The sequence below is a fragment of the Lutzomyia longipalpis genome, chromosome 4 (assembly GCF_024334085.1).
Source record: "Lutzomyia longipalpis isolate SR_M1_2022 chromosome 4, ASM2433408v1".
NCBI classification, from domain to species: domain Eukaryota; kingdom Metazoa; phylum Arthropoda; class Insecta; order Diptera; family Psychodidae; genus Lutzomyia; species Lutzomyia longipalpis.
Genome location: NC_074710.1, coordinates 5,661,698 through 5,687,761, shown reverse-complemented (window position 1 = coordinate 5,687,761; position 26,064 = coordinate 5,661,698). Strand labels below are relative to the sequence as shown.

The window sequence follows — 26,064 nt, the reverse complement described above, 5'->3', positions numbered from 1 at the left end:
CGCCAAATTCCTCAAATAGCATCACAACAAAACCCATTCCTGTATCGCATCCCTTGCGCATTTATATTTTTATTGATTCATAGCAAATGCCAGAGGAACTTGGAGATATTTTGACTGAAGATTGCGCCTCTATTTAATCCACCACGCGAGAAAGAGAAAAGAATCTTCATGGATATTTTTTAGCGAGAGTATATCTTTGACTTTAATCCTGACTATTTCCGCTTATTATTTATTAGATTTTTTTAGGGTTTTTGAAATATTTTCCAGATATTAAAAGCTGAATTCATATCTCATTTTTTCTCATTCTATTGCTGCTATGTTGAAGTTTTCCTAAACAATTAAAAAAAAATTAAAAATCCAAATTATATTAGTTTTTAATGAAAAATTATTTTACGTAATTTTTACCAGAAAATTCTCACTCCAAATATTTCTCCACCCATCGCTCTGTTAGAAGTTTTTCAACCACAAAGATTAAGCATAAACCCTCTCGTTGAACAAAAAGGCTCTGATACGGCAGTGGTTTGCATATTTTGTGTGTAGTGTACATACACCCTCACCAAGTGACAAGTGCTTTTATTTGTTGAGGACAATTCACGAGAGGTTTTGCCTCTTTTGCCCTTTTCGTAGAAGACCCCGTACTCACAGGAAAAACATCCAAGCTCTTCATTGGCAGGAAAACACACTTGAGCCCTATATGGGCATATTATACAAATTCTTATTCGGGAAAATATACACCCTTTTAGTCACTAAGTGGCCTTTCAATTTATATTAAATCAACAAGATGCTTAAGGATGTTCTTTTAGTCAGGGAGCGCATTTTGGGAGTGGGAGTTGAAGCGTCTACGGCAGAATTTGCATAACTGAATTTTATTTTCTAGAAGTTCAACAGAAATGGGTAAAAAAATTGTAAAAAATGAACTTTTAGGGAAATTTTATGGAAAATTTCATGATTTTTCTTATCTCATATTCTTTCTTGGATTAAAAGTTTTCAACACTAAAAGTTTTATCAGAATTCTTCGAGTTCGTCCAAGAATTCTTGAAAGCAAAAAAATTTACCCTTTAGTTTTCAAATATTTTTTATAAACAAGAAGGTAATTGTCCAAGAATACAGAAAACATCATTATAGACATCCTCATTCTTCCGTGAACTGAAGAGTTGTTTATAAACAAACTCAAAATGTTAAAAAAGAATTTATAATGATTGTGCTTCTGTATTGATCAAAATGATGCATTCTCAATTGCTTTTAATAACACTCAAATGTTGAAGAGTAATAAAATTGTTGGTGCAGCCCATTCGACTCCCACCTCCATCTCAACAAGGAGCTGATCCTTCTTCTACGTTTTTTTCTTCTTCTTAGTGCCCTTCCTCTGCTGTGTAAATAGTGTATGGGGGAAGATGTTGAGTTAAAAATACAAATAAAAAAGCAGCAGAGACAATCAATAGGATGCAGAAAACAATTTAATAAAATGACGAAGATTAAATGGCGCCAACAGAATGATTATCACAATCTCAATGGTGGTGCTGGGTTGCCTTCAATTCAATTGAAGGAGTAATTTGAGTGAAAAGATTCCCTTGTGTTGCCCTCCTCGTTTCTTGGGCTAACAAGACGACAGGGTGACTTGCAGTTCTCTTGATAATTCTATTTGTCTGGCCACTTCTTTTCCTCTTCCATCGCAACCCAAAGTATAATCACCTTTTAGTTAGTTTTTCTCTTCAAAAACAGATTGAAAGCAACAATAAAAAAATCCTCATCCATTTGCACCTTTATCCGTAAGAAAATCCTCCATTTGGGACGAAATGCAAAAGATCATTCATCTCCAAACAGGAGGGAAAAAAAGAAAAAGGACCTTACAAGAAAAAGGTACCAGTGTGTGGGGCGAGAATGATGATATTAAATGTATAAATGAGACAAAATAAATAAATCACCTAAATTGTAGCTCATTATGAGATAAAGATGGACATAGTTTCGGAGTGTTGTATGTGAATTAGATTGTATTGTGAGTTGATTAGAGACAAATTTCATCACGCAACTGTCTCATTAATCATTTTAGCACGTTCAGTTTCCTCTCGTGCCCTCAATTACATTTCCTCCGTTTCCCACGTGTCTTGCGGACTTTTCTCCTCTATACGTGGTGGAAATTGGAAAAATATTTCTTCCCCATAACACTCTATTGTTGCTCTATCTTTGAGTGCTATTCAATTAATTTTGATTGAATTGAAATTATCTTTCAAGTATTTTTCATGTTATACCACGAGTAGTACTTACGAGAAATTGCTCATCGATTCGCACGGAATAGAATTGAAAGGAATTTCGCAAAATTGCATTTTGGTTTAGCTTAAGGCTTTGGGATATTTGATCAGTTTAAAACTTCACATAGTTCAAGATTTTCTTTTGAGATCAAAAAATATTTAAAGAGTAAAAAGTTCACGATTTTTTTCAAAAGTTTTTTCAAAATTAGAAAATAAAACGTTAAACCAGAATTATTTATTCCTTTCATCAGGTAATAAATTGTCATAAAAAAAATTTAATAAATTGAAATTTCTGAATAAAAAATAAGAAAATAAATAATTTTCCAAAATTGAGTCATTTAGAATATTTTTTCGCTATGCCATGTGCCTCGTGAATGACGTCTCAATCCAAAATTACGGATTACAGATTTCCCTGAGACATATAACCCTTCCTTCCCACAGTCAGCACAGTTCCTTCTTCCGCATTTCATTGTCATTTGATGAGGTCGAAAATTGACTGTGAAGGAAAATTGAGAAGGGAAAGCTCAACTTCCCCAATACAAATCGATTTTCATGCAGGACAATGCTGCAACAATTCAAATTACACGCTGTTTACCCTCAATTTGTCACATGGAAAAGAGGGATAAATTCAATCCTCGTCTCTTGTGTATACATTCTACTTCCCCGCATCTCCGCATGGAGTGGAAGGGAAAATCGTCTACGAGGATTTTTCACCATCTCACCCCATTTGATCTACACAGAAAAAAAAATACTCACCCTTCCTCGGGGGTTTTGCAATACGCATGTTGTGTTTAGATAATTACTGATCATACCGTCAGCTGCTGCTCCTCATACCACCCCCTCCTACTCCCTTCAAGAAAGTGTTGAATATTTATTTTTCTAATATTATTTCAATTCAACGCATTTTTGTTGGCACCAGCACCCACACTTTTTTGCTGCCAACGAGGGGTTGAAATTATATATCAAGAGGATTCATTGCTGTATTGTATTAGTGAATTGACACGTGACCATTTTCGTATTACATCAATTGCCACGCATTAAATGTATTACAATATTTACAATTTATACTGTAATTGAGAGAGCTTAAGTGAAATATCAGACGCAATGTGCAGGAGTATGTATGTACATAGCGACGGATACATAATTTGAAAGAGTTCCACAGCAAAATGGAAGCTCCTGCAGTTTAACTCCCTGCTGGTCACGAGCAGCGAAAACTCTTTGAGTGCACCAACAAAGACACATCACTCATTCAGCTCTCAATTTCAGGACTACGACATTGTTTTGAGTATAAAATTTCCGTGACTTTTAAAGAAAAAGCTCAGCGCACCGAGACGTTAGATTTATTTTTTTCTCCATTAAAGCCTGCGTATGGAGCCTGTAAACGATTAATTTGTACTTAAATGGTGATGATTGCTCAATTAGTAAAAATATTGCAGTTAAAAGTGAAAGTATTTAAATGCCTTCTGTGAAGCAACAATATTACAAAATGACGGCAAAAAGTTGTGAATATTAATGTGGATTCAGTTGAATACCTTTAGCAATAGAGTAGGGTAATACACACCACTTCAATGCTTTTGTTATATAAAACGGCCAATTTGGAATCATTAGACTTATTGACAAACAACATTTTCTTACAGTGCAATAGAATTCATGGGAACGTGACTTTCTGTGCTCAGGAACCTTGTTAAGGAATGTGAAAAAAAGAAAGATTTTTTTAAATATATTTTTTAAGGGTTAAATATGTTCCTTACTGATGATTTAAAACTCTAATTTATGTCCTTTTTAGGGGAAAAATAGGCCAATTTTAAATTATTAGTAAAAGGAGCATGGGGAGGGAGTGAAAACATATAGGAGTTGAATTGTTTGAAATTTAATTCCTCGTTTTTTTATTTATGCTACATTTCGAAGACTTGATTCTCCTTCATCAGGAATTAATGATTGGGGGTCTTTCGGTTAATTTTATTGTTTTGCATCACCGAAAGATCCCCTATTATTAATGCCAGAAGAAGGAGAAAAATATCTCCGAAATGTAGCATAAATAAAAATCAAGGAATTTCGAACAAGCCAACCCCCCTGTTTTCACTCCAGCAACATTGAATGTGATCGAAGTCTCACATTTAAATGAGTTTATTCATTTAAAGCTAGTCATGAAATTTTGTTACATAACTGTCTTTCATGAAAAGTATTTTTCAAAAATCATCTTTAAGAAAATCAGGTTTTCCTGTTTTCCAATGAGTTTAGTTAAGAAAACTCGATTAATGGGCCTTATTCAGCGAACAAGAAATCCTTGAAATCTTGAAATTTCAGTACAAAATTCAAAGAAATCAAGGGTTTCTTGGTCGCTGAATAAGGCCCAATATTTATATAAAAATGCTTCAACCACGCCCTCGGTATTATATCTCTTTTTGTTGCGTGATGCATATGCTCATTTGCTTCAATATATTGATTAATATAATTTCTTGTTCGTAAATTACTTCATAAAATGGTTTTCTTTATTTTATTTGTTGTTTTTATTTATGCTTGTCTACATAATGTATGAGCATACATATTATGTGGAAAACCAGAAGATAAAAAGACAACAAATAAAATAAAATCATCCCATATTGAAATACTTACCTATGTGTGCATCAGGTAATAAAATCTCCTCCTAAGATCTCTCCCAGATCTCTCAAGATCGTTTAGAGAGAAGATGAATAGCCAAAAAAACAAGGCTTTTATAAGATGAACCGTGAGTGTTTTATTTATAACAAATATACTTGATATCTTTGGAAACTTCCTTGTCCGAAAAATACAAACTTTTGAAGCAGCTGAAACCACCAAATTTCTTTTGTCTTTTCCCACACGCCACCACTCTTGCCCATTTTTATGAATAAAATATTTCTAATAAATATTTATCTAGGTATTTCTCCAACGTCATCGTATTTGAGTGAAAGAAAAGAGCAAATGGCAAATATTTATTGACCACCCTTAAAATCATGCTTCTTGGGATGCTCTTTTCTGTGTGTACGAGTGCGTTGTTGGCCCTTTTGGAAAATTGACAATATCAACATACTAAAAGGATCTCCTTATATTCCATTCACTTCCTCACTCATATTCGTTTCCTTTAAACATACAAAATTAAAGCATTGTGTGCTTGAGTTGTGCAAAACTAGAACAATTTCTCGGGGAAAGAGGAGAAAAAAATAGAAGAATGGAATTTTCCACAACGCTTGGAAATAGCTGGGGGTGGGGGAATGTATCAATTTTCAGGGCAATTGTCAACACCAGGACCACACAGGGACTACGTAAGGGAACTGAACCAAAAAGGGGCTTATTATCGCATCAAATCTCCACCGTGATACTGTTCGTATAAATTATTAAATACAACCCTTTTTGATCTTTTGCGCGCACATGCACGGGAAAATTGGTGTGGAAATCAACATTGTTCCGAGATGTTGGGAGGGAGGGGAAGGGGATTGGAAACGATGTATCTTCAAAAAAAAACTTGAGGGAAATTCCATGAAAATCATCCCCTTTCGACACAATCAAATGCACCCCATATAATAGAGTTTCACAATAACGAGGTAAAAATGAAATTAAATTGTGGAGGTTGTGAAAAATTGGCATATTAACTAGTTTTTTTTCGGGGAAAAGGGATTCAAATGAAAAATCATTTTTCCATCCCCGCCCCCTCCCCCGCCATATAGGAGTCAACTTAATAGGTCTGCATTGCCCTGAAGACTTTTGTGCTGGAATATACATTTTGCTGCACTGTATCATGTAAACACCATCCTCAGGGCATAATTCCAAATCCTTTCGCATGACGGGACAAATTGTTCCCGGGAATTGCCTCTTTCGCCCTGTCGTTGCGGGAAAAGATATTTTTGCCATTGCGGTGCACAACTCTAGAAATTATTAACTTAATATACAATATCCCATGGTTCTATCTAATAAACTTCATTCATGAGACAAGAGAGAGATTTATATTCAAAGTCTCGGCGACCCTTTTAGTCATACGATGGAGGGACTCTGGTATGACGAATATAAAGCCCTCGAGAATCAATTCAATATTCTTTCACTCAACATTGCACCTCCAGGGATTTCCAAAAGTTATTTGCTTTCCTAGAAATTGCTTCAAGAAATTCTTTGTCTAGCCACAATGTGGGGGTATTAATGTGAATGAAAAATATTCAAATATTCGGAATTTGTTGGGAGTATTCGGAATAATTACAACAACAAAAAAATCAAGAATATTCATAACTTATAGAGAATACTCGTAACTTGTAGAGAATACTCGTAGCTTGTAGCGAATGTTCGTTAGCTCAAAAGGCAATTATGTGAAATGCACCAAAAACTTTCAAAATCAAATATTTGAAAATTGCTTTAAAATGTTACATATTCAATAAAAAAGTCCAAAAAAAACAAAAATTATCACACGAGAAAATTGTAAAAATTGTGGAAAAATGCATATTTTTTTTACCCCTGATTAACTCTTTGAGGATCACTGTTAGTCTTCTATTTTTGACTTAAATTCTTTTTTAAATTTTAAATCACTACAAAAAAATCAGTTTACAACATCCTACATAATATTTAAAATTCGACAATAGTCATTAATCTAGCCCAACAAAATTCTAGAAGCAATTCCGACATACCTAGCTTTCAATTTCTTTGTTTTGAATCATTTTAATTCAGATTATTCAGAAATTTTATTTAGAAATATTCAGCAAAGAAATCTAAATTAAATGGATTATATGCCAGATAAACACCTCTTGGTCTTCTTTGCAACGCAGACTTCTCTATCTTTTGAGACTTTGAAGAAATCCAAAAAATCAAGACAAATTAATGAGATTTAAAAAAAAATCTCACATTCTTTAAAATTATATTCGAACTTGAAAATTGCACGTCTCACTATCTTTTCCAATTTTTCTGCGTGATTTCACGTAAAATATCTCTCTCGTTGAAATTTGATCTTGGCAAGAATCTCAATTTCATTCTCGGTAGCAAAATTGCCCTTCTCACTCTTTCTTATTATGACGCGATGTAAGGAAAAAGAAAAACTTCCATTCTTGGCAATTTAAGACGCAAAATCGAGTGAAAAACTTGCGCGGAAAGAATCATTGGTTGGATGTTGGGCTGGGGGGCTGAGAATATCACCCACAACCCCCATTGATCAATGACGGATGTGAATGATTAGGTGACGCGCATCGATTTTGAGACTTGCGCTCATTGTCGCACCCGGATGCTGCGTGGGTGTGGGATAAAGATTACAGAGTACGCATGAAAGTCGATGGGAGTTCATTTCAACCACCCCTTTTTCTGTGGGTGCCCTTTGATCAGTCGAAGCACCCGACACGTCGAACACCACCCGTTTTTGGAAGTTTCCACAAGGCGGGAAGGGTGTTGTGGTGGTGGTATTTGGGGGAAAACCGTCAAGAAAAAAGGGGTCCTCTCAACTAAGGTGCAAATTCTCAAATACCAAGAAGTCATCTAAGACGATGGAGTTTGTCCTTTTTCCGCCACATCAACCCCCGTAAATTTTGTATTTCTTCGCAAGAAAAAGGTCGATGTGAGGCAAAAGAGGCTGGATTTTGGGATATACAATTCACAAAAGTTGAAGATATTCCCTCTCTCTCATGATTTTCCATATGTCGAAGGGTGCAAAAAGGTTTCACTCACGGGGATGAGGGGAAAAGCTTCTTTGTAGCATAAAATAAACACAAAATACATCCTTATTTGCTGCCATGGAGTTTGGTCCAAAAAGGAGATTATAGTGCATTAAGTCACCTTTTCTTACACATTACCTCTCCTACGTACACAGCACATGGTTCTGAAATACGATTCCCTTTGTTTCCACACACATCTGACACTTTATTATTTAACACATACTACAGAGGTGGGTTTGTACCTTAAGAGACTAAATATTTCCTCCATTTGCATCTTTAGGATTGATTTTTCGCTGAATTATTCTTCTCCTTATTTTAAGGAGGATAAAAAGGTTTTTTCTTAAAAGATTAAAGTTATATTTTTAAGCTACAAAATATATTAAAAATGTCAAAGATTTCAGTAAACGTCAAACGTTAGAAAAAAAGTAAAATATCAAAATATATGTAAATCAAACATATATTAAGCGTCAAATGTTTATTATCAAATACAGTCAAACGTTAGGAAAGAAATGTCAAATTTTGAAAAGATTCGTTTTAATGTTTGTAGAATTGCAGCAATTGCGAAAGGGTTAAATTATTTTAGTGAACCCCAAAATTAACAGAATTACAAAAAAAACAAACAGAAAATCTATTTAAATCACATATTGGCTCACTTGACGTTTAATTGATTATAATTCATTTAAAAACAATCTTTACCAATTAAATTCATTTGCAATTCAATTTCAATGAAGAATTTAAAGAAAAAATGCAGAATTGTAACGTTGTACACCATAATTTCTGCGCAATTATTGCGATATCTTACACTAAAATCATTTTTTTTACTTTAGAGCTCCAGTCCTTCCTACTTTTAGTATTTTTCATGACTCTAAAAAAAAGAATTCGTTATGAAGAATTAATGTTTTAATATTCCTAAAATTTTTATTCTTTTCTAACCCTATATGATCACAAGTTGATATCTTTATCTTGGAATTCAGAAGAAACAACAAAATATGGATCTGTATGATATGTATACGTTGCTATATAAATACATAAATTGCATAACGAAAGCCATGGAAGTGGCGCAAAAGTTGGTATGATGATGAAGTCGCCAAAGGGAAGAGAAAAGGGGTACACCACAGAGTTGAGGGAGAAAAGGGCATGGAGAAAGACACAAAAGGGGGGGCCCTGGGCAGGAAAGGAATGACGATGATATAGCGCGATGCATTTTGTGTTTTTGGCGTAATATATTGAGCACATCCAGCACGGCAGGGCAGCCAAGGAGAACAGATAGTACTACACATGTACATACATGAAGATGTGCATTCCTCTGATTGCACACCAAAAGAATGCCGCTAATGACTTCATTTTAGAAAGATGCGCGCGCATAAAAAAATGATATTCACATAACCATCATCTTGTAAAAGTCTTTGTTTATCGCTCACTGACTCCGTATAGGGTGTTGCCTCTACTTGTATATGTGGTACAAAGTGAGGAAGCACCCGCGGGAAATGCAGAGAGTAATTTTCACGCTTTCCACATTACTTCACAAAGAAATTCAACACTTTTCCACTTTTGGCGGGAAAACTTTAAGCGAAGGGTCTGGAAAAACAAGAAAAATTTCAAAAGTAGCAACAAAAAGTGCATCCTCTTGCATTTTTCGCATTGTATTCTCATCCATTTCGAATGCATGCGAAGGGTGCAAAAAATTATTAATTATTTATGCAACTATTAAATTTTATGTGTATCATTCGATTTTGGAATTTAATTAATGAGACATTTGGAGGCACAAATTGTGTCCGCGCAATGGCCAGCGACTGCCGTGTGGCATTTCTTCGGGTCAGACAAGCCAAAAAAGGGGTTCACTGCGACATACCAATGTCTCGACATGAGCTCTCTGCGAAACATATCCAAATATCTCAATCTCGGCAATTTTTCGCCCAAGAAAATAACCCCAGAGTATGTTCGTGTGTGAATGCAAATTGCGACATTTTCCCATCGATTCTTCTTCAGCCAAATAGTTGCGCACCAACAATATCATCTTCTACAGCACACACCACACGAGTGGGCTCACGTCAATTAACTTCCTCCTTAGCAGCCCTTTTTTTCAATGCAAAAATTCTCGCTGCACTGTGCCGAAAAGGAATTTCAATTGACGCACTAAGAAGTCAAGGGAGGGGTGATTCGTTATTCAATTAACAAGGGAGGGTTGATACGCAAATTGATCTTGAGAATTGTAATAAAATTTCTACTGTTTCACTGAGGGGCGATACCATACAAAGAACATTTTGCTGGGAGTCAAGAATTCTCAAGTCTTCGAAAAAAATCTTTTTGAATTTGATATTTCAAATAAACCTTTTTGTAATGTAATTTGAAGTCGTCAGAAAATTCTTATTTTTCTCATCCCAAGTAGCACAAATTGACTGATTTTCCAAAGGAATAGAAAAGTAAATATCAACCATTAATTTGATTGATTAAAATAGATTTTTGATATAAGTGAAAAAGTGAAAAACAAATAAAAAATTTCTTTTCAATATTTTTCTTAAAAATATTTATTTGTCTACAGTGCATAGTCTCCTTTTCTATTGCAGTAACAAAATAAGGCCACACTGAAATCAATTCTCAACGCATTTAAGACTTCTTTTTCAATTTATTTGGAAACATAATAAAGAAGGGCAAAGTATGCCCAAGCTGTGCATTAATTGATTCCCTACAAAAAGATACATTTTACTGAATAGATAGATAGAAAAAAACCTCCTCATACATAAAACTGGGTGGGCATGATACTGAATTTTCTTCCATGCTCCCCGGAGAAGAATGTTTATTTATCAAAGTCAAATTCAAAGTTATCTCTCAGAAGGAAAATTCGATACTAATATGTCAAATAGAGTTCAAATTTCAAACTAAATAAACCAAAGATCTTTTCCCCTCCCTCTTCTTTTGCATTTAACTTCCTTTCACAGTGTTCAGTGGGCCCCATGAGAAGATAGAATAAATTTGTGAATAGCCCAGAAAATCTGCAAGTTCTTCTCACGGATTTTTCTCCCCCTAGTTTTGTGCAATCACATTTCCCTTAATTTTGGGGTGAGTGGAAATGTGTGAGGTGGGATGAATTGCAACGCCATATCTCAATTGACATCTAATCAATCATCGAATGAATTTTTCACTTAATTCTCTTCATCGTGGGGGAAGAAAATTAATTTTCTCTACTGTAAGAACAAGATTTGTACTTTTTTGTATTTAAATTTTCCCAAAGAAAATTTTTAAAAAATTCGTTAATTACTGATTTTTCACAGAAAATACTTAAATCTCAAATTCTTCGAAAATAAAATCATGGCTAAAGAAAATAAAGCAAAACGTCACTGGAAATCGCAAAATGATGCTCTTTTCCTTGCAGTTTTTCTCCAACCTTGTAAATCAATCAAACGACAAACAAACATTTAGGATAAAATATCCTGCAATATATCAACGAGGGATAATTCAAGATATAATTTCGTTGTGTGTGTGCAATTTGGCGGGAGGGATCGTCTCGCAAAATGATTCAATGCAAATAAGAGGCTAGCTTTGGGGGCAAATTGGGATGGAATGTAATCAAGCGACACTCATTCGATTAGGTTCAATCTCATTGGCATCATCAAACGATTCATTGGCGAGAGAGTGGCTCCAACCCACACGCGTTTTCTGCAGAGATGGGAGGATGGAAAAAACAACAACGTATAAATTGGCAGGCAGTTTTGACGATGCTGAGAATAATGAGATCAAAACCAAAGCCTATTTTCAAACATCAACCAACTCAACAATCCGCCTCGACAACTTTCCTCCAACTCAATTTTTTCTCTTTAACTTTTCCCCCTTCTCTTTTTGGGATAAACTCAATTTTTTCTTGCTCTCTTCCTCTTATTATTTCAATTCGTCTTAGACCAATTTGAGATCGATAGAATATACAAATCACATTGATTTTGACACCCATGGGAGGAATACGATGGATGGTGAAACTTTAAATTGGAAATGGAAAGAGAAAATAAATTTAAATAAAAAAAAAACTTCTATATAGTAATGACATTCGAACATATTTTCTCGAAACAATCACTGAATGAATCATATCGCAGCGAGAATTGCATTAAATTTTCATTAAAACACAACATTGATTTAATCACCATTAATAGGAACCGCAAATTCCCCAATAATTAATTAACCCTTCATATTGATTGTGGGGAACTTTAACTGAATTTTGCTTTAATTTATTGCTATGTACGTCCGGTAAATGAATGAAAGCTCAATGAGGGGGATTAGATTAGATTAGATTAAAATAAGGGGGCGGCTGCATGAGCAGCCGACTGCACCCAGGCCTCTATTTGGGCCCCTTATGCAATCCCCTTTTAACTCGTAAGGAGTTTTAACCATCGAAATGGTGTTTTAATTCATCCAGCCAGTTTTGCGAACAAATCGCATAAGACTGACTGGATTCAGTAGTGGGAGCTCACTAGGAGTCAGGAACCCCTTACCCCACACTAATCTCCTGTGATTGACGAGGCTGGGACATTCGCACACATAGTGTACAGCAGTCTCCTCCTCCTCGCCGCATCCTCTGCAAATGATCTCATTGCAGAGTTTCAAACGGTGAAGGTGCTTGCGTAAGCAATGGCCTGTCACCAGGTTGCAAAATTGCCGGGATTTCCAGCGATTACTTCCAACAACGAAGTCAGTTCTGCTTTTCAGAAGATCCACCATAAATATTTTGGAGACCCGACATTTGGGTGTCGATCTCCAAGCCAACTGGTGGCTATTCCTTAGATCGTCCTTAATGAGGGACTTTTTAGATTGTAGGGCCATTCCTACAGCTGGTTCTGGTCCGATGAAGGATGACTGTGCACCTGCCACGGCAAGTCTGTCCGCCTCCTCGTTGCCCATAATCCCAGTGTGACCTGGTACCCAATGAAGAGTAACCCCACAATTCTGTGAGACCGACTCTATCACTTTTTGGCATTCAGACACTAGAGCGGAACGCGTATCCCAGCCAGAAATGGCCTGGATAGCAGCTCTACTGTCCGAAAAAATTCTAATACTCTTGTTCTCAATGTTAGCATTCGCCACCTCGAGAAGACCAAGTATGATAGCTGTAACTTCAGCTTGAAAAACTGTGGTGTTTTCACCCAATGGAATTGAACCAGAGACTGGTGGGTCCAGACAGCTGTACCCTGCCCCGGCTGATCCTTCCGTGAGGGAGCCGTCTGTAAATAGGGATATGGAATTTGACGAGATTATCGCCTCAGCTTCATTTGCCCACTCGTCCCTTGAGTGGAGAAATGCCTGGACACATTGTTTCGGAACTTTCTGTTCCGATGTGAAATCCTCCCTCATTTTTAGTTTTGGGAGGCGTCTGTAAGCCTTATTGAGAATTTTCCCATGGCCGACTTGAGTCCCGCCTGATTTCCACTCATTGACCGAAGATAATCTAAGAGCAGACATCTCCGCCTCCGCCTTAACAAAGAGCGGCAGCGGTGGCAGGCCAAGAATCACCTCCAATGCAGCAGTAGGAGAGGTTCTAATAGCTCCAGTAATGGCGAGACAAGCCATTCTTTGAAGCCTTTGTAGCAGTCGAGCGGACGCTTTAACATCAGCTCTCGGCCACCATATGATAGATGCGTAAGATATAATCGGTCTTACAATGGACCGATACATCCACATCGTTATCTTTGGAGAGATGCCCCAAGTCTTACCAAAGAGTCTGCGGCACTTCCAAAAAGATCTCGTAGCCACCTGAACACGGCTCTCCAAGTGCTTCTTCCACGAAAGTTTTGGGTCAAAGATCAACCCCAAATACTTCACTTCCCTTTTGAGTGTTAGTTGTTCGCCAAAGAGAACAGGATTCCTGAAGTTCTCTAGTTTCTTCTTTCTAGTAAAGAGAACTAGCCCTGTTTTACCAGGATTGACATTCAGGCCATGCTCGATGCACCAACTCTGCACCAGGTTCATTGCTCTTTGCATAAGATCACATAGGGTAGAAATAAATGGACCCCGGATCATTATACAGATATCATCAGCATAACCTTGAGCATAAAGATTTGCTGAATTCAGTTTTACCAGTAAACTGTTTACTACCATTGACCATAGTAGAGGGGACAGTACCCCACCTTGAGGGCAACCATCTTTAACGGCTGCCGTTTTCATTACCCCACAGTTTTCAGCTACCACCAGACGTTGTTGGACAATTTTGGCAATAAAGGTTTCAAGAGTGTGGCCCAGCCTGAAATCCTTCATAGCCCTAATTAGAACATCCGAGTTGACTCTGTCAAATGCTCCTTCTATATCGAGAAATGCCACCAAGGCAGACTCCTTGTGGTGCAACGATTTCTCAATACGACTCACGACCTGATGTAATGCCGTTTCAACCGACTTTCCCTTTTGGTAAGCGTGCTGCATAGGACTTAGGGGGTTCTTTTGCAGAATGCAACACCTAATGTGCCTATCGCAAATTTTTTCTAGGGTCTTGAGCAGGAAAGATGTCAGACTTATTGGTCTAAACGATCTTGGCTCCTCAAAATTGCTTTTTCCCGGTTTCGGTATGAATACAACCCGTACTTTTCTCCATGCTAATGGTACATAGCCATTAGCCAGGCAGGCTCTAAAAATGCTAGTAAGTCCATCGACTATCAACGGTGCTATCTTTTGTAGCATTATTGGAATAATGCCGTCTGGCCCCGCTGATTTCAAAGGAGAGAATGTTCCTAGGGCCCACTTAACTGCATCCCCTGTAACGATCTCCCCCGCTTTTCTCCAATCAGAAGCTGATGATGTGGTGCGACTTGTTTCCACCGTCTCACCCGCATCCATGGAGCACCCCGGAAAGTGTTCCTGGAGTAAAACCTCCAAGACTTCACTCGCAGTCTTGGTGTACGTTCCATCTGGAGCTTTAAGCATGCCCAGACGTTCAGAAGGGTCTTTTGAAAAGGCTTTCTTAATTCTAGCAGCTTCATTCACAGACAGAATTTCGCCGCAGAATTTTTTCCAGCCCTCCCTTTTCCACCTTCTTATTGATTTCTTATATTCTTTTTTCAGCTGAATTGCTGAATCCCAATCCTCGTCACCCATAGTGTTACGAGCTCTATTTATGGACTTCCTCGTTTTCCGTTTCAATTGACGCAAATTCAAGGGAAGCATCTTACGATTTCCCTGAAGCGGCGCCGTTGTCAACGGACACGAGTCGTTAAATGAGGTAATCAGGGCTCGATTAAGCTCTGTTACTGAATGCTCAATTTCCTCTGCGTTCCTTGGCGACATATCATCTCGTTCCCAGCCCTCGTTAAAGGACTTCTCAAAAGATGACCAATTTGCCTTCCTCGGATTCCGAAAAGGTTTGGATTCTCCCCCAGACGCCGCAACGTTGAAATATATCCTAGAATGGTCTGACATAGTGAGATCATCAGAGACAATCCAACCATCGATTAACCCCGATATAACAGGGGTGCAGATAGTAATATCAATTACTTCTTTCCTACGTCTATTTGCAAATGTAGGTTTATCTCCTTTATTTGCGATTTCTAAATTGTTTGTAACAATAAAATCCAACAGAAGCTCACCACGTTTATTGGTTCCGCTGCTGCCCCATATTATATTATGTGCATTAGCGTCTGCTCCAATAATCAATTCCCAGGAGTTCTTTTCACAAGCTTCCACGAGCTGAGCTACCTCCACGGGTGGTGGTGGATCTTTGGAGTCATATGGCATATATGCCGAAGCGAAGATCGCCTCCAGCGTCCCATTGGCGGTCTTTATATCTACCTTAACAACTGCCAAATCGCCAGTGCTAAATTGTGGTAGAAATAAAGCATTAATATCTTTTGATATAAACACACAGGCTCTGACCTTAGTATTGCTGTCCTTTTTATAGAACAGCTTCCCCCTAGATGGGTTAATCCCTTTCACCTCCTGTCGAACTACCCAGGGTTCCTGAAGTAATCCAACGCCTCCTCTTAGCACCGCCAGCTTCTCATCCATGGAAAACATGGCTGCGCGGCAGTGATGCAAGTTGGCTTGAACGACGTGAATTTTTGGGTGGCTTGTTTTTGGTTGGGAGCTAGCAGGACCATCGATGATGCACTGCCCAGGAACATCACCGACTGGGTCTCCGGAGATTATGAAGCCCGTGCCTTTCGGCGCCGGATACTCGGGGCGTTGCTGATTACGACCTTTCATTATGGGTGTGTTGGTCAGGTCCGCGACTCGTTATTACACTACACGAAAATGACAGTGCTATTTACGAATTGGCCGTTACAAGTTCACCCAGACGTACGCCTACAACATTCCGCCGAGGCATAAATCCCTGATGAACCTTGCAACGGTCGCTCCCCTATCCGCCACCTGGGGACGCGCCTGATGGGTGACCAGCCGCACAGGTCAATGAGGGGGAGATGTATGACATAATTTATGCAGCCAAATAATTAAATGTCGGTCTGATCTCTCACGACTACATAATTATGAGATTTTTTTTGTTCTGTAGTGGAAACACAATAAACTCTTGCAATTTTTATCAATCAACATCTACTCTTACACGACTCAAGTAAGAAAAGAAGGTGAAGAAGGTACAAAAGTGAGGCAAAGAAAGCGCCGAGAAAAGATGCCCAAAAGCATTGCGAATAAATGTAAACTAATAAATCATTTCTTTGGGGGATTTTCGGGCAAATAAAGCGTGGCGCAATCGATGAATTTGCAATGAGATTTCCTTAGCAGTGAGTGTTCTTTTATCGGTGTCATTTATGATGTTGATGACACATTTTGTGACGACTGCCAATTTGTTGATGTGTCTCCTCCATCCCTTTGACGACACACCAGCCTCAATCGATTGCGTCAATGTTGCCTCCTTGTCTGTTTTTAGGTGTAACAACATAGTCCTGTATGCTACAGGAGAATATAAATTGAGACAGATAATTAGTGATAAATCACCTGTGAACAAAGGCGCCGCTTGTCGTTTGCAAACATACATGAGCTTTTCTTCTCTCTTATTTTCTTCTTCACCTTCCCGTTGCGTTTGGTGCGCGGAATGATGAAGAAGGGCGCAAGAAAGAGTACAGAGGCGGATTAGCTTGTCTCTATGAACTTCTTGTAATTTTTTTTTCAAAAGAAATTATTTATTGAATTTTAAAAAAATTAACGGAAGCATCAAGGAAAGTCTAAATACTTTGTGCTCAATAAGAAAAATTTTCATAAAATTAATGAAAATTGCTGAGAAAAAGGCAAAATTCACCCCAAAACCCTCCCTGGTTTTCGTGAAAAATTCACTCACGCCAATATTTAATCGTTGGTACAGAGTAATTCATCTGTCTGTGTCAGAAGAAATGGCGCTTTTTGTCTCAATCCACCTCAACTTGTCACATTTTTGTGCATTATACTTCTCGCTTCTGCAATTGACCGATTAAAGTTTCTTTTTCCATGTGTACACACCATCGGCCTTTTCATCGGTGCACACACAATTTTTGCCGCGCTCCTGGAATTGAGACACCACAAACGCGAAAGGAGAAGAAAATGTACTGGTAAGCTGACCAAGCTTACGGGAGCTGTGTTTCTTTCAGTGTACCAATTTTGTGAGAGCAAACTAGAACGCGAATTAATTTAAATACGCGCAAAGTCGGGAAAAGTTGAAAAGTCATACCCTAAGAAATGTTTGGAAGGCCATATCTCGAGAACGGATCCATAGATTTTCATAAATTTTTTTTTGTTTGAAAGGTCTTGAAGTCAGCTATAACATATCGAAAAATGAAAAAAATTTATGTCGCCATTTTCGAAAAATTCGAGTTCGAAATTTTCGAAAACTTTGTTTCTGACTTTAGCGCCTCTTGCGATCATTTCTCGAAGTTGCAATGTTCTAGACATTTGTAGGGTTTCACGAAACCTTTCATTTGCGCTTGAGTTGATCAAGATCGGACTTGTAGAACCCGAGATATGACATGCTAACTTTGGAAGGCTATATCTCGAGAACGGATCCATAGATTTTCTTCATTTTTGGCATGAAGCTAGATAATATGGTCAGCTACAACATATCAAAAAATGAAAAAAATTTATGTCGCCGTTTTCGAGATATTCATCGAAAACTAATCGAAAATTTTGTTTTCGATTTTTGGCCCCCTAGCGGTCACTTTTGAAACTTCGGATGTTCTAGAGAGTTGTAGGGTTTGTTGAGATCTTTCATTTGACCCCGGGTTGATCAAAATCGGTCAAGCCGTTTTCGAGTTATGGTCGATTTTTGATGAAAAATTGTGGCGGCCATATTGACTAAACGGCTTGACCGATTTTTGAAAATGAGGTATCGTTCGAAAGCTCTTGATGGCCCCTACAACATATAAAAATTTCAGCCCTCTAGCTATAATAGCGGCTGAGATATAGGTAAAACAAAATTTTGAGGTTATTCAAAATGGCGGACGGGGGGGTGGGGGGTAAAATTTGACATCATAATCGGATGTCTTCCAGTCGATATTTAAACTTTGCCGTTTACCGCAAGTCTCTATCTATCACCGTTCTCTCGCAATTTAGCGTTATACTACGGACGGCCGGACGGACGGACGGCCGGCCGGAAAAAAAATTTTTTTGGCGCATACGTTTTTTGGAATGTGGGGACCCTAATTCGTGCTCATACCAAGTTTGAGCCCGATCTGACGACTTTCGATTTTGCTCGGTACACAAAAGCTGTGTCTGAAAGAAACACAGCTAAAATCATTCAATTTCGTTGTGATTCCGCAGGTAGATAAATTGCCGCTGGAATGCACAAGACGCAATGTGTCGGGTGCTATAAATAATTCTGCAATTTAGCAAAATTATCTGCACCAATGGATTCATTTGACCATGATCACGGGCGGAATTTATCATTAATTTCCACCACAGTATAGATACCTATTGATGTTGTGTGAAAAGTGAAACTGAGACATTTTCATTATGCCCCATTTTGTCTGATACTTTGAGTAAAGAACATTAATTTTCTTCTTCGCGATTGAATGTTTTATTAATTGCTGATGTCTTTATCTTAAAATTAAATCGATATTAAAAACATTTTTGCAATTTATTTCAATACTTTCAATCCTTATTAATGGATCTGATGAAGGGATTAAAATAGCACGAAAAAATATGAGAAATATTATTAAATTAATGATCTTCATTTTTTATTTCTTGAAATTCCGCATATAAAATATGAATCAAGATCTTGAAATCTTGATTTTAGAATACGAGTTTATATTAAAATAAAATTAACCCTTTCATCATAAAATATTTTACAGAATTGTATATATGGTAATATTTTTTTATTTAATTTCTTTCAGCTTAAATTTATTAAGAAAAATAGAATTTTTAACCCTTTCACGACAGACAGAAAGCTAAAAATTCATTAAAAAGATTTTTTTCTTTTATCGCTTTATTCTGTATGAATAGAATATTCTAAATGAGATTCCTCTTAAAAATATCGTTTATGATGTGTTCTATAAAAACGTGTCTCATTAACACGTTAACCCTATTCGTTGGTTACACGAATCTTTCAAAAAAAAAAAAAACATTCAATCATTTATCTTTTAATGGAAAGTATTTATTAATTAACCCTTTATATTTCCCTGGCGTAGGGTTTACCATGATCACTAAAGCCTTTATTGTTCTCAATAATCTTATTGTTAGAATCATCGAAAGATTTTATTAGTATAGTAGTTCTTTTATGCTTCAAGAGGACTCTGGTCAGTCTAGACGACTTCTTTGGCACCTTCTGACCTCTTCTGCATTAACTTAACGTCTTAAATTAAATTAATTTAAATTCGAGAAAATAAAATGTTTTACGTTTGAGTCAGCGTATGATTAAATAGACACGAAAGGGTTAAAAGACTCTTATATGTAAAAATGTCTTCTTTGACCGCTTTACTGTACGTAAAGTCAAACCACAACAGGTTAAAAAAATGCTGAATTTTAAAGATTTAAAAATAAATATTTTTAAGTCTAGATCAGCATGTGATCCAATTGGTTTTCAAAGGGTTAAAGAAATAAATAAATAAAGCGACATTATTTAATTGTAATTTGAGACATTTTTGACCCAATAATCATTGCAGGGTTAAAACAGAAAAGGAAATAAAAATAAAATATAATTTTATACTTGAAAGCTTTATTTAATTAACCGCAAGCTTTACAAGCTTCTTTTATATTAATTCTATAAAAATTAAAATCTTTAAAATTTTATATTTTAAGATGACTTTCATGTATTAGAAGTTTTTCACGCGCAATACCAGTAGTAAAATCCAAAGAAAGGTGTCAACAAAATGTATCTTAAGACTCACCACCAGGTATTGTGCTCTAAGACAAAAAGGGATTTCTCAAGTGCACAATAAACTGAGGCAGGTGACAACAAATTGCACTTGAACATTTCATTTAAAATCTTTCTCGCATTCTCATTGGCATTCTGTGACATTTGGTGGCACAAGTGTGCAAATAGCACCACTCCTTGGTTGCTCTGTGGAAATTTTCCTCTCTGGGTCGTGTTGAATTTTCGCGGTAGTCATCAACGTGAAGACAATCATGTGGTGGGTGTGTGTGTACACAAAATCCCCCCGAAAATGCACATTTGAACATCACACAAATCTGTAGAAAACCCCTAGCTCGGAGGCTTTCAGGGGGATGAACTGTGAACATCATTTTCTCTCTGTGTGGCTTTTCAACCCCTTTCGCACCCTCGCGGGCAAATAAATTCGATTATCATTATTTACGCTACGCATTTCACATCAACGAGAGAGGAGAGAGAGATGCGAAAAGCCAGAAGAGATATTGTTGGTTGGTAATCTGTCGGTGAATTCTGTGGCATCTCCTGTGGCAGTTGAGATTTAATAAAGTCCATGATATTATTGGCAGGAAATTCTCTTGCTCGTTGGAACTTTGTTTGCTGATAGAAAAGGAATTTTCCTCACTAAAAATGAAATTTTATTGACTTCTGGAAAATTCTTCTGATTTTATTAAGGAATTTTCATTTTGAAAAAATGTTAATTTGTGTATTTTCTTTATGTTTTTTTTTTCAGTATGCAACAGCCACCACTTTCAAGTTCAGGTGCAACATCCCTGCCACCACGACGGCCAGATGCAAACCTCTCACCGGCTCCGTCGGATGATTCCGATTCGGACATCTCACTGGGCACACACTCACCCGTGCCTAGTAGTATGTCAATGCAGCATAGCCCTGGATCAACATCCGGCGGCGGCAATGATCGCGAGGAGCGCCTACACGAGGAACGCGAAAAGGACTTTAGTCGATCCTTTTCTGCACTAAATTCCTTCCGTTTCGACGTCCATTCACCCGCGACGATGGCTGGTGAGTTACCTCAAAATGCCAATCAATCTTTCTTACCGCAAAAAAATATTTTTTTTTGCCTAAATTAAAATGTTGATAGATTAATGTCAGCACGTGTGAGCATAGAAAATGATTTTCGTGTCTTTTTTTTCGGTACTTTTTCGCATAACAATTTGTGGGACTCTTAGGTGCATTCACGAGCCGCTTCTTGCCCACTCTGCCTTATCGATTGGGGGAGAATTCTCCGCCTATCGGCTCCCATTCACCACCAATTGGAATGCCACCCCACCTGCCCCTACAACCAACAGTCCTACGGCCACAACCCCAAATGCCGGGGATGCACCATCCATCGCTCAACGGCTCACCGGCACCACTGTCGCCGCTACGTATACGCGTTAGCTCCCCCGGCCGCATAAATGCCACGGATTTGGGTGCCGCAGCGCTGGCGCAAACACTCACCGCCGGTATTACGGGGGATGCTGGAATTGTACGAATAGCACCTCCGACTGGCCCACCGCTACTCCATCGGCCTTTCTCACCGTCGCCACAGCCTAAAGATATCTCATGATGGATTGATGCAGCGCCCTACAACATGACGCCGCAATAGGCCGCTTAGGCTTACAGATCTCCTCTAGTTCTCACATTCTCTGTACGCCGTAGTGCAAATTAAAGGTTTCTTTCATACAAAAAATCGTGATTCATAACTGTAAAACTTAGGGAAAATATTACAGAATTTTCCGAGGAATTTCCCGAAGAATTTTCCTTCTATGTGAATTTTGTTAACAGAATGTTTTTAAATTTTTTTTGTGAGAAAAATAATTCTTAAGATCCTGAAAAATAAAATGAAAGTAACTTAATAATTTGTTTAAATTTTCATGATCTTAAACATTTTCTTTTAGCCTGTGGTTTACTTGAAATTTGGGTAAAAATTTTCTTTAATTTCTACAAAAATTAGAGCTTTTAGCCTAGAATTGAATGGGAAAATCATTGGATTTTCTTAGGTGGAAATTTTAGCATAAAAGAATAGATCAAATCTTTTGATAAGAAAAATATTCTAATAAGAGAAATGTTCCATTTAGTTTACTGATCAAAATCCTAATTTTCTGATCAAAAGACAGTACCCTAAAAGGATTTTTTGAATGACTTGAGTGCTTCAGATCTGAGATTAAAGCATGAGACTTTAATCCCAGAACTCAAGGATAAATACCTGCAGTAGCTATTTATTAATTAAAATATTTTTTATTACAATTTAAAAAACATTAAAAGATATATTTTAAAATTCTCAAAATGATTGCTTCTAATTTATTAAATATAGCTGATCCTGACGAAGGGGAAAATGATCCTCGAAATCAATTAAAACAACGAGGTTTTAGGACTTTTTTCAAGCTTTCCCTAATCGTCCCCACAATGCCCATTCAGGTAAACTTTGCGATGTAAAAAAAATCTGCAATATTTTAAATTTAACAATGGCGCCAAACGAAATGGCTTAATTATTTTAATTTGCGTAAAAAATAACCCACAAATTTCAAGTGAATCAGATGGAAAATTAATGTATTTTAATAATAAAATTCATTGTAGTCTTTTCATTACAAACATTTCCATTTGAATGAAGGTTATAGTGGAAAAAAAATGAGAGGCAACAGACGCCAATTGCAGTTGGATATAGACACATAAAATTTTATTAGTAAAATTAATTTTTACTGAAACGACTCATCAACATTGGAAAATGTGCGTCATTTTAATTGCTGGCCGCGATGCAACGATTGTTGAATTAATTAACAACATTTCGACAGAGATGTATTCAATATGTATTGAATGAATGGAATTCTCTGATGCATTGGGTTTAAATTAAAAAACAACAACAAAAATTAAATTTAGAAAAAAATATAAACAAACTTTAACATTGAACTGTGAAGAGCAAGAGGAGAGAATTTTGCAAATTTTCTTTGGGACAGCAAAGTCTTCAATGTGAGGAGATGGCATTTCAAAGGGTCCTCAAAAGAGCACACACTGTAAATAAAAAAAAATGAATAAAGTCGAAAAATTCACAAAAATGTGAATAAAATAGAAGATATTTACAAATGAAAAAAAAGTAATGTAATTGATATGCAATTTTTAGAATGCACAAAATAAATAAAAATGAAAAAAAATAACTTTGGTCAAATGACCAAAACAAAAAATCCCTTTAATTATTTCTAAGGTTTGAAATTAAAAAAAAAAGGATTTTGTGAAGCGAAAGTAATAAGTTTCTAATAGAAAAAAATTAAAATAACACGAATGAGAGTGAAGAGAAATGAATCCCTCAGTCTTTTAATTAATTGTATGTTAATTAAATTAATATATATATATTGAAGAATGAAAATTAATGATGTAAGAGAAGTGGATATTGCTGAAATGAGCATAAGAGTAATAAAAAAAATGTATAAATAAAAAAGGAAATCACTGAAATTCACAACAACATCACCTTGTTTTATCTCATTGAAAGTATTCTTGCTTTCAATTAACATCAAAGAGGGGAGATTTCTGAAAAATTCATCTAGATTTACAGGTAATCTAGGAATACGACGGAAGTTATTAAATTGGCAAAAAGGGATGTTAATCCAAGATAAACGGAAACGTACAAGGCGATTCAGGATCTAGGTGATCTATGAGACTTTCTTCATATTTCCATATAATTTTTTTTAGACTGATTGCTTTAAATCTCAGAGATATTGATAAATAATTTAACAAAAATCTTCGGCTACAAAAGTCAAACGAATTATAAAAAAGAAACGTTTAACAAATTTAAAAATTTCTGGAAAAAAATCAAATAACTTTTATGGACAGGTCTGTTATTATTTAATTCATTTCCTTTTCTTGGAAATTCCCTAAGCTCAAGTGGAATGTAAATTTCCTGTGTATCACATTTCATTGTGGTTTTGTCCTCTCTAAAAATTTATGAGGAATTCTCCTTTTTTTTCCTTCAAACTTTCAGAGTTTCTCGTGAAGATGCGAAAAATGATCCTAGTCCTGTCTCAATGGCAAATTTCACGTGAAAAGATCTCGTGTTTATTTGTGAGATTTTGATCTCTTTCTTCAGACCCAACATTCAACTAATACCATCAGGTATTAGTTTCAGGAGAAATCAAAGTTTACTGAAAGGCTTTTCCAGGGACCTTAATGTCTAAATCCCATTTTGGTGACGATCAATGTCCTTTGAGTGAGATTTTATGCAGTTTTTCATGCAGATTAATTGTTGTGTGTGGGTTCTTTTCATAGGGATTTTGCCAGATCATTCCAAAAATCCCAATGACTGCACGAGGGAGGAGGATCTCACCTATTTCTTCTCCTCGGTGTGTCCTCATATTTAGTTTGAAAGCTTTATGGAGAAAAATGTGTTACATTTCAGGGTATTGAAGGTGATAATCTCGAACAGATTACTTCTGGCACCTTTTCATTGTCACATGACTCTTAATAGACTCCCTTTCGTGTCTTCTGCATCACATACAGCTCAACAAATAAATTCAACACTCACTATACCTGGATCTTTGGGTACTATGTGAGTTGGAATTTCATGGGGTAGCCCACAAAATCATCCCACATGAAGGCTCTGCATACAATTTTTTCGCAGGATTTCTTTCGGATCCTTGCCTTTCGCACGTGTGTCCCAAATGGACCTTCATCGGATGGGTTTTTTTCCTTTGCTCTTACCCACAGTGTTTTGGGCAAGAATTGCTTTCAATCTCCCTAATCTGCGAGGATTTTGGCAAAACTTAACTCCCCAGATTAGAGGAGAGATAATCATTATTGTTGTCTCAAAACATTCTCTTTCTTTTCCTTCCCCTCTTCGGGGTTTCTTTTTCAAACTCTGTATTTTTTTAAACAGTTTTGTTGTGTTTTGTGCATATGAAGAGATTTGTGGGTCATTTTGAGGTATTTTCTCCCATTTCCTTCAACAAAACAACACCCATAAGATATCCCCCGCGGCTAAAAAAGCCTCCTAATTGCCCATGGAAGACTATAGAGGAAATGTGTTTGGGTTTAATGGCTAAAGCTGAAAAGAGTTGAATTTCTGTTCTTTTCACTGTTAAAGATTTTTGCTTTGAATTTCCTCTTTTAGGTATATTAGGTATTTAAAGAAAGGCCTAAAGAACACGGTAATTAGGGAAAAGAGGCAAAGAAAAGTAGTAAGAAATACACGGTAATCCAATTGATGTGTTAATTTTAAATCCTCTGCCTTAGAATTGCATTGAAGGCATTTTTTAATGCATTAAATTTGGGTGTTTTCATGCAGTTTTTAGGATTTTCCATTTTCTGAATTTTTCCTTAAAAAAAAGTTTAAAAAAAAAGAAAGGAAAAATCTTAAATTCGTTAAACCAAATAGCTTATAACTACCCCTATATAACGTATATAACACTTAATCAAAATAAAATTTTCTTTATACATATCTCACGTATGTATGTTCGTACATACCTATATATAAATAAATTCTACACCTTCTCACTAACTTTTTCACGTGTCAGTTTGAAAGAGAAACTCTTAATTAGCGAATGAACTTCTCATCCCTCCTAGTTTGGGTGTTACTCTACAATTTTCCGTGTCTTTCATCCATTTGCGAACAATGTGACAGACACTTTTCCACTTTTCCACCTGAGACTTCATTTTAATCATTGCGCGAGGTGAATGCTGCACAGCATGAGGGACATTTTCCACCCACACAAAACATCCCTCATGGGGTGGACTAATCAACATTTGCCGCCATCAACCCCACACCTCGCCTAAATGTGCTGACCTCGCGACCCCCTGAAGCAATCATTATGAGATAATACCAAAGTAATTATATAGGTGCTCGCTCGACAATATCGCACCTATTGATCGAACTAAAAACAAGGTGGATGCCAGACGTGTGTGCAAAATT

General features: G+C 36.8%; 3 protein-coding genes across 4 annotated transcripts in view; 1 reads left to right on the top strand and 2 right to left on the bottom strand.

Annotated features, from left to right (window-relative positions):
- LOC129795872 (homeobox protein SIX3) overlaps nucleotides 1-23,035 on the top strand; it is a 40,516-nt gene extending 17,481 nt beyond the window's left edge. For both annotated transcript variants that reach the window (XM_055837391.1, XM_055837390.1), the window contains exons 5-6: nucleotides 20,899-21,188; nucleotides 21,356-23,035. In XM_055837391.1, the coding sequence (XP_055693366.1) occupies nucleotides 20,899-21,188; nucleotides 21,356-21,735 (670 nt within the window). In that variant the 3' untranslated portion in view covers nucleotides 21,736-23,035. The remainder of the gene's footprint in view (nucleotides 1-20,898; nucleotides 21,189-21,355) is intronic.
- Nucleotides 12,164-13,613, bottom strand: LOC129795876 (uncharacterized). Its single transcript, XM_055837399.1, has one exon. It carries the CDS (start codon nucleotides 13,553-13,555, stop codon nucleotides 12,284-12,286), a length of 1,272 nt encoding a protein of 423 aa, XP_055693374.1. The 5' UTR covers nucleotides 13,556-13,613; the 3' UTR covers nucleotides 12,164-12,283.
- LOC129795910 (uncharacterized) lies at nucleotides 15,268-16,258 on the bottom strand. Its single transcript, XM_055837460.1, has 2 exons — nucleotides 15,734-16,258; nucleotides 15,268-15,674 (listed from the first exon to the last, which is right to left on the bottom strand). Exons 1-2 carry the CDS (start codon nucleotides 16,061-16,063, stop codon nucleotides 15,651-15,653), a joined length of 354 nt encoding a protein of 117 aa, XP_055693435.1. The 5' UTR covers nucleotides 16,064-16,258; the 3' UTR covers nucleotides 15,268-15,650.
- Nucleotides 23,036-26,064: the final 3,029 nt, after the last annotated feature.

What these genes read in the sequence shown, in the direction of transcription:
- LOC129795876 (XM_055837399.1), bottom strand. Translation starts at nt 13,555, where the DNA reads ATGTGGATGTATCGGTCCATTGTAAGACCGATTATATCTTACGCATCT.
- LOC129795910 (XM_055837460.1), bottom strand. Translation starts at nt 16,063, where the DNA reads ATGAAAGGTCGTAATCAGCAACGCCCCGAGTATCCGGCGCCGAAAGGC. An exon ending in AAAAGGACAGCAATACTAAG is followed by an intron (nt 15,675 to 15,733) that starts GTCAGAGCCTGT and finishes ACCACAATTTAG; the next exon opens with CACTGGCGATTTGGCAGTTG.